The sequence below is a fragment of the Callorhinus ursinus genome, unplaced genomic scaffold (genome assembly GCF_003265705.2).
Source record: "Callorhinus ursinus isolate GAN/ISIS: 27379988/994484 unplaced genomic scaffold, GSC_fseal_2.0 scaffold42, whole genome shotgun sequence".
NCBI lineage: Eukaryota > Metazoa > Chordata > Mammalia > Carnivora > Otariidae > Callorhinus > Callorhinus ursinus.
The window spans coordinates 9007198-9015247 of record NW_027397104.1 but is presented as its reverse complement, the minus strand read 5'-3'; the positions used below and the strand labels follow the sequence as shown (position 1 = coordinate 9015247).

Genomic DNA, 8050 nt, shown 5'->3' with positions numbered 1-8050 from the left:
AAACAGAAGATCATAGGGGAAGAGAGGAGAAAATAAAACAAGATGAAATCAGAGAGGGAGACAAACCATAAGAGACTCTTAAGCACAGGAAACAAAGAGAGCTGCTGGAGGGGAGGAAGGTGGGGGGATGGGGTAACTGGGTGATGGGCATTAGTGAGCAATGGGTATTATATAAGACTGATGAGTCACTGACCTCTACCTCAGAAACCAATAATATATGTTAATTAATTGAATTTAAATTTTAAAAATAAAATAAAATTTGAAAAGAAAAAAAAGTCCATCTCTTTTTCTTCATTCCCTCCCATCTCCTTTGTTGTGACAATTTGGGGGCTTTTTTTTTTTTCCTCCCATAACCTATTATTAACTACTGTAAACAAAGGGGCTCCTGGGTGGCTCAGTCGGTTAAGCATCTGCCTTCAGCTCAGGTCATGATGCCAGGGTCCTAGGATCAATCCCTGCATCAGGCTCCCTGCTGGGGATTCTCCCCCTCCCCACTGATTGTGCTCTCTCTCTGTCTCTCAAATAAATAAAATCTTTTAAAAAACCAGTAAACAACAAGAACAAAAAAAAAAAAGCATTCATTCCTCAGGCCATCTTTTGTAGAGCAATATCTAACCAATAAATATGGAATTTTTTAAAAACACATAACTTGGTTAGGATTTCACAAAAAAAAAATATCTCCAAAGTAGAAAGAAACTATAAGAAAGCAAACCAATTTAATAGGACAAACGAGAGGTATTACACTAAACACATGGAAGTTAAACTGCAAATATTATACATAAAAATTTTCTGTTTTTCCTTCCCTTTTTTTCAGAGACTACACATTTCCTAACTTGACTCGTTTGTGGCATATCACCTAACCTTAAATCTGAAATTCTCCTTTTTATATATCACAATTTAATTCAAAATCCAAGACCAACTTTCCCTAAGACCAATTTGTTCAGGAGACAACGAGCTCACCAGTCAGCCCAAGCACACACAACTGTTGAAAAACCAAGTCATTGAAATGAGATTAGGTTAATTTAGGATGCAGTGCCGTGAAAACAAACATAACTTTAGCTTTCCCTATTCCCCAGTTGTCTTAATATTTGCCTTGCAAGAAAACAAACAAAAATAAATAAACTTTTAGTGAACTTAATTAAGCAAACCACTACACTGGAAAATTCTGACTCAATGATACTTTCATAAACAATTTTCAGACTAAAACTCAAGCAAAATAATGTACATTAAGACAGAAGTTGTCTTAATTAGATTTTAAAATAAACTGAAGTAAAAAGAGTGGGATTTCTCTAGAAGTTTGGAGTCGAATATGACAAGCCTATTTATGTAAAGATATATGTGAAAAGTCTTAACTAAAAGAATCGAAAGAATTCCAGTCAGCGTTTCTCAGGCAGAAGAGGTACACATCACAGAAGCGATAACCCTCCTCTCTTGGGATCACTGAGAATGCTGTCTTCCTCCAAGTAAATTCTACTTTACCACATCCTAGGAGGGTCTTATATGGTCACAGCAACCTACTCTAAAGTGATTTTTCACTAAGACAGCTACTTTAGAAAGATGCTATAACACTGACCCTCAGCAAAGAAAGTCACAGTATAGATGAGGAAGCAGAAAACTTTCCTTTTTCGAGCAGAGTCAAGGTCTAGATATCTGAATGTCTTAAGATAATAATCAACATGTATTATATACTCTGAGCACTCTGGTCTTTGGAGAAGTGGTAACTAAAAAAAATAAATAAATAATAAGAAAAGAAAGAGAAAATAAATGTCCTTAGAATTTTGTACATGAAAGCAAGAATGGACAGAAGGTCTGAAGAATAATAGTTCCTGCATGCCAGGCAATTTGCCCCATAGGCTAGATATCTTCTGTTGGCCTCTCCAGGTTCACTATTCACGCTTTTGCAGCCTGCTTCGTGACATAGGAGGCTAAGCTGAATGGACTGCATCAACGGGCACCCTTGCCTTCTGGCTGGATGCGGCCAGTGGAATTTAAGGTCGGGAGCTTGGGGGCAGAAGAAGAGGCGGGGTAGAAAACTTGAGGGAGGGTACGAAATAATAAAGTAAGTAGGGACCAAGTCAGAAAGATGGAAAGAGCTGAGAACGATAAGGATAACCGGTCAGAAAGAGGACTTAAATATGATGTTGAGAGTCTCAAAGGGGCAACCAAGCAAAGGATGAGAAACCCAGGAGGTGGACTTAGCTCTCCAAGGGAGGCAAGACCTAGACAGAGAGAAGAACCACCTGATCCATGTTGCACAAGGGGCAGGGCTCTGCATGTGGATTTGTGTGCCTGAATGCCACCTGAAAGTAAGATTCTCAAAGAATTTGGGTGAGGTATGTCCGTTTTCAATGCAAGGTCTTTATCAGCCCCTGAGACCTGCTTTAGGCATGACCTAAGAAGCCTTGTTATAGGCCATGGTTGGAGAGAAGTGGTTCTCTATTTCCAGGAGCAAAGAGAGCATAAGAATAAATGCTTCAGGAATCCACTATCATGCCACACTTCAAATATTTCATGTTAATATGATCTATTTTGGGAAGAGAGGAAAGAATTGGTAGGTCATTATGTCCAGAAATATTTAAATGCTTTAAGATGAATGGAGATATAAATCCACACTGTACTCCCTGATTTCTTCCATTCACCCAAAACCGTTATTATTCAAAAGCGTTCACCAAATTCTTCTTCATGAAAGGGAACATCTAGCGCAAAGGAGTGTTACATATTCCCAGCATAGCCCCGCCCCCCAGACTTGAGGATAAGCAAATGTGTTCCTCCCCGGATGTGCATATGAAGTCTAGCAAATAACATCAAACAATGGCAGGAAGAAAACACACCAAGAGCTAAAATTATCGGTGGAGCTGATTAGCATATGTGTAAGAGACACTTGTGCAGATGCAGGATGCTTTCTTTAGAAAGTAAGTCCTCAAGACCGCCTCCGAAAACGTTTCCTGTCCGTAACAAAATCACCATGATTCTTCAGAGGCTCTTCAGGTTCTCCTCTCTCATTCAGTCTGCAGTCTCAGTTCATTTGAGGAGGAACATTGGTGTTACCGCAGTGGCTTTTAATAAGGAACTTGATCCTGTACAGAAACTCTTCGTGGACAAGATTAGAGAATACAGAACTAAGCGACAGGCATCTGGAGGACCCGTTGATACTGGCCCAGAGCACCAGCAAGACCTAGAGAGGGAGCTTTGTAAGCTTAAGCAAATATATGGTAAAGCAGACAGGAATACGTTCCCAGACTTCAAATTTGAAGATCCTAAATTTGAAGTCATTGAAAAACCCCAGTCCTGAATGTAAAGAATGTAAAATTTATTTGGTAATTTGTCCTAGATTAGTTGTACAACTGTATCAGAATAAACACATTTCTCAGCAAAAAAAAAAAAAAAGTAAGACCTCAGAGCAATGATCCTCATTTGTTTTTTGGAGTTCTGACATCTTATCATCATTTATTTGCTTATTATGACCATCACCAACCTCCCCCTACAAGTTTATTTTTAAATAAGAAGGACTAATTTTACTTTGAAGCATTTGCTTTTATTTTTACTCCCCTTGAGAAGCACCCTAGAGGACTGTACCATCAACACAGTTATTAGTGGTTAAGAATCCAGAGGCTTCTGTTCTTTGCCTTCTTTCCTAGGGGAGATTTTTGAAAGTATCCACTGTCTCAGCAAAGAGTGAAGACCAAAGGAAGAAAGCTGGAGTAGGGACTGTTACTCCAAGAAACCTTCAAAGTCTAGACAGGACATTTCAGAATCAACCTAGAAGGGAAAATAACAGACACTGGCATGCTTTTTCTACATACACTTGCATACTGTTCATTCCATTTAGGCAAACGTTATGAATACTGAAAATCAGTCTCCCCAGAGGTTACCTCAGCAATTTACCTCACTGCAAACTCCACTGCGCTAAGCCATTTCCATAGACCTTATTGATGATTTGTGTGAACGTGAAAGAAAAGCAGCCACATCCAGAACCTTTGGTTTGGCAATTGATTTTAAGGGAAGGTTTAATTCTTCCTCCAAGACTGTTTTAGAAGCTCTCTGTACGAACCAGAATGCAGGACACAGGCCGTGGAATTCAATTCTTACGAGAGAAAGCCAGTAATCTTAAGCAGGTTTCTTTGAACCAGAGTGGGAAAGAACTTATTCTATTACATAGGAATAAGTCATCCATAAATATAACTCAAAACTACATACAACACGGGGTGCCTGGGTGGCTCAGTTGTTAAGCGTCTGCCTTGGGCTCAGGTCCTGGTCCCAGGGTCCCGGGACCGAGCCCTGCGTCGGGCTCCCTGCTCAGCGGGGAGCCTGCTTCTCCCTTTCCCACTCCCCCTGCTTGTGTTCCTTCTCTCACTGTCTCTCTCTGTCAAATAAATAAATAACAATCTTAAAAAAAAAAAAAGACTACATACAACACTGTATTTCTTCCAGTGAATTTTAAATTCTTATTAATCTTCATGACCATTTTGCCAGGTGTATAGCCACAAGATATTAACTGCAGTTACCTCACAAAGGTGCCGAGAAAAGAAATGTCAAGTCCTAGATCATGAAACAAGCAAAGCACCCATTGCCCTGATGGTCTCTCTCCATGCTTTCTAGTGATTCTTTTCTCTCAGCTGCTGCAGATGGATAAGTTCCAAAGGAGCCAGGCAAGGGGATGGTGTCCGTGCCTAACTGATGAAACCTGCTCTGGGGTATACCCTGGCGCTAGAGTGAGAACACAAGAGGCCTGTCTAGCCACACAGCAACACACACATTGACGTATCAAGACCTAAAGATTGAGAAACAGGTGTCTACCCATTGCCAAAACAAGGTATCTCCTTGGTCCATTTTGGGGGGAGAATCCTATGAGGGAGAAAAGACCCTTTGATTTGCCTGGTTGTTGGCACAAACTGGCTACCCAGGCTGGTCCAAATCACTGACTCTGTCATTCCAAATAAATTTAGAACAGTTCTGGTTTTTATCTACAGAATTATTTGTGTAACCAACACTTCTGCTTCTCTCCCGGGGCGGGGGGGAACACCCAAAACTTCAAATCCTTTAAAAATAAAGTGGGCGTTTTAGTCATAGCAAAACACAAAAACAGACAAGGCATTATAATATTATTGCAAAGCAAAGGCTTAAGTTCCATTCAGAGGAAATGTCATCACCGCGTGTCATATTTCCGGTTGAAGGCTACATGGGTCTAGTCAGAATGATGCCACCAAGACAAAGAGCAAGGAGAAAGGCAGGGAAGGAAGCTCAAGCCAAATATAATGAAAAAGGGAATAACCTGACAGCTAAACAGTTTACTTTTCAAAGGCAGCACAAGGGCAAAATGCTTTGTGCAAAGAGAAAATTAGTTTCCAAAGTGTATGTATTCTACAAAGAGCCAAGTTAATTATTCAAAGCAGAGGCCCATGAATTCCCACAATTTAGTCATTCTATTCTGACACATTCAGGCCCAGCAAGCTGCTTCTTATCACTAAGACTTTGATAATTGGCTTAGACATATCAAATAAACTTTCTGGAGAATTCAGTCGTAAGCAGGTATGACATCCTAATAGGGGTTTTATTAGGCCTTTCTCTGTGCAGTAATGTATTAGCAATCACTGTGACATTTTCTGCTCTGGGGGGTTTTGGCCTTGCTCATTTTTTACACTTGCTAGAAAATAAATTTATTCACGGTAGAGATCTAATCCAATACACTACTCTGTTTACCCTGGTTTCTAAAGGAACAGGCCTCTCAGAATTAATGAAAAGTGACATATACATCATAGAAGAAAATGCACTGTCTTCAGCCAGGCATAACTGAATAGTAAGAATCCCTTCTGATTCTACAAACTTGTGAGTCAGTCAGTCCGGCTTTCGTGTCCCTTTCCCTGATCACACTTTTCCCTCCCATTTCCTCCAGGAAAACAAAATAAAACACATAACCAATAGCAGGGGTAGATTAAATTTCTCCTTTTTAGCAACCACTGTAGTTTAAAAAAAAAAAATTCCCTGAGAAAATGTCTATTGGATATTCTCTGGGATGCGGCAATTTGCTCCTTTGCATTTAATAGTCCTGATGACAAAAAAAAAAAAGTCTTAGCGCTGTATATTTACATACTGAAAGTGAAGTTATTATTTGGGTGGAAATCAGTGTGGAATAAAAATGGAGCCTACCTGCCAGCAAGGGATGAGCAGGCAGAAGAACGGAAGGAAACATTCAGCTTCTTTCTACATTCTTTCATTCTCTTCATTTGTATGAGAACATTCCTAATGGGAAGACACATAAAGCACCATCAGAGTAGTCATCCATAGTTTGCTCAGAGTGAAGAACATGATGAGATAATATTAAATACTTTTATCACATAAAAAAGAAGCATCAACGAGGGTCATCTATGTGAAATCGAGGTACTCTAATGCTAGATATTTTACCACCAACTTCCCACTTTCCCCATCGATGAGGACAAAGTTGATAAAGAAAATTGATAAGGACACAGGAACTCTAAGTAACTCAATTTAATCATTGGTCTTCTTTCTCCTTATCTAAGCTCTTATTGGCCTGACATATGTTCCAATTCAGAAACATTGGCAAGATCTAGGGGCATCTGGGTGGCTCAGTCGGTTGAGGGTCTGCCTTCGGCTCAGGCCATGATCCCAGGATCCTGGGATCGAGCCTCGCTCGCATCAGGCTCCCTGCCCAGTGGGGAGTCTGCTTCTCCCTCTCTCTCTGCCCCTCCCCCTTACTTGTGTTCTCTCTCACTCTCTCTCAAATTAATAAAATCTTTTTTTAAAAAAAGAAACATTGTCAAGGTCTACTATCTTCCTCAAAATACCTCATCTACTTTCTGGATGATGCCTGAAATGTCCTAGTTAAACCTTTAACATGATGCTTTGTTCAATGTGAAAATTTAAGTATTTCTGTGAAACACACTACATTAAAGTCTGGTCAGTTATTTGTGTCTTCATTCATACTATCCAGACCCCTCCCCATTCCAAAAGCCTGACTCAGTCAGCCTGGAGGAAGACCCAAGAAGTGGTTTTTTAAACAAACTTTCTAAATGATTCTGCAGTACACTAGAGTTTGAGAACTAATTCCTTGGTATGAATGAGTTGTAGAGCTTTCATGTGAACAGGCTTTGAGGAAAGGAAGTGAACTGAAGTCAACCAATGACTTGCTATACATCAGGAACTGCTCTAGGCAATAAACACATGCTGTATCATTTCATCTTTTCATCTTCTATGAAGAGGGTTTTATTATTCCCATTTTACAGATGAGAAACTTAATCGCAAAAAAAAAAAAAATTAATGGCCAACCAATGATTACATGGCTGGGAAGGCTGGCATTAGAATCCATATCTTTAGTAACAGAAGCAATGGTTACAATATTCATAGGCTTTCAGAGATGAAAAGAATGGTGATGATGTCATCTTACTGAAGATATATTCTTAGCTAGACCCTGTTAGGCATTTCCCATATATGGCCTTACTAAATTCTTACAACTACCCTTAGAGATAAATAATACGAATTTCATTTTATATATGAGGAAACGATCTTAAAGAAGTTCTGTAACTTGTCAAAGTATGCATAGTCATTCAGTGTATATATTATGTGTAAGTGGAGCAGCTGAATTTTGAATCCAAAGCTTGTGTTCATTCCCATAGACACTGCAGTAGGAGCCCTTAGCATCTGAGAGGTAAAAATGGTATCTGTGGTAGTCAGAATAATGCTGCCCCCCAAGATGTCTACATACCTACTCTTCAGACCTGAGACTATGTTAGGTTTCATGGCCAAGGTCAACTAAAGTTGCAGGTGAAACTGAGTTTGCCAATCAGATGACCTTGAGATGGGAGATGATCCTGGATCATCCAATTGGGCCCAGTGTAATCACAAGGGTCACTACCAGAAGAGGGAAGCAGAAAAAAAGAGAACCAGAGAGAGAGCAGCATGAGAAGAATGCTGTCTGATGTTACTGGCTTTGAAGATGGCCACAAGCCAAGGAGTGCAGCCTCTAGAAGCTGGAGAAGAGAAGGAAATTGGTTCTTCTCTAGAGCCTCCAGAAGGAATGCAGCGCAGTGGACAC

At 40.0% G+C, this 8050-nt stretch overlaps 1 protein-coding gene across 1 annotated transcript; it reads left to right on the top strand.

The window, feature by feature from the left end:
* The first annotated feature begins 2944 nt into the window (after nt 1-2944).
* Nucleotides 2945-3292, top strand: LOC112809660 (ATP synthase peripheral stalk subunit F6, mitochondrial-like). The gene has a single exon (XM_025853017.2). The coding sequence runs from the start codon at nt 2966-2968 to the stop codon at nt 3290-3292; it is 327 nt and encodes a 108-aa protein (XP_025708802.1). The 5' UTR covers nt 2945-2965.
* The last annotated feature ends 4758 nt before the right edge of the window (nt 3293-8050 follow it).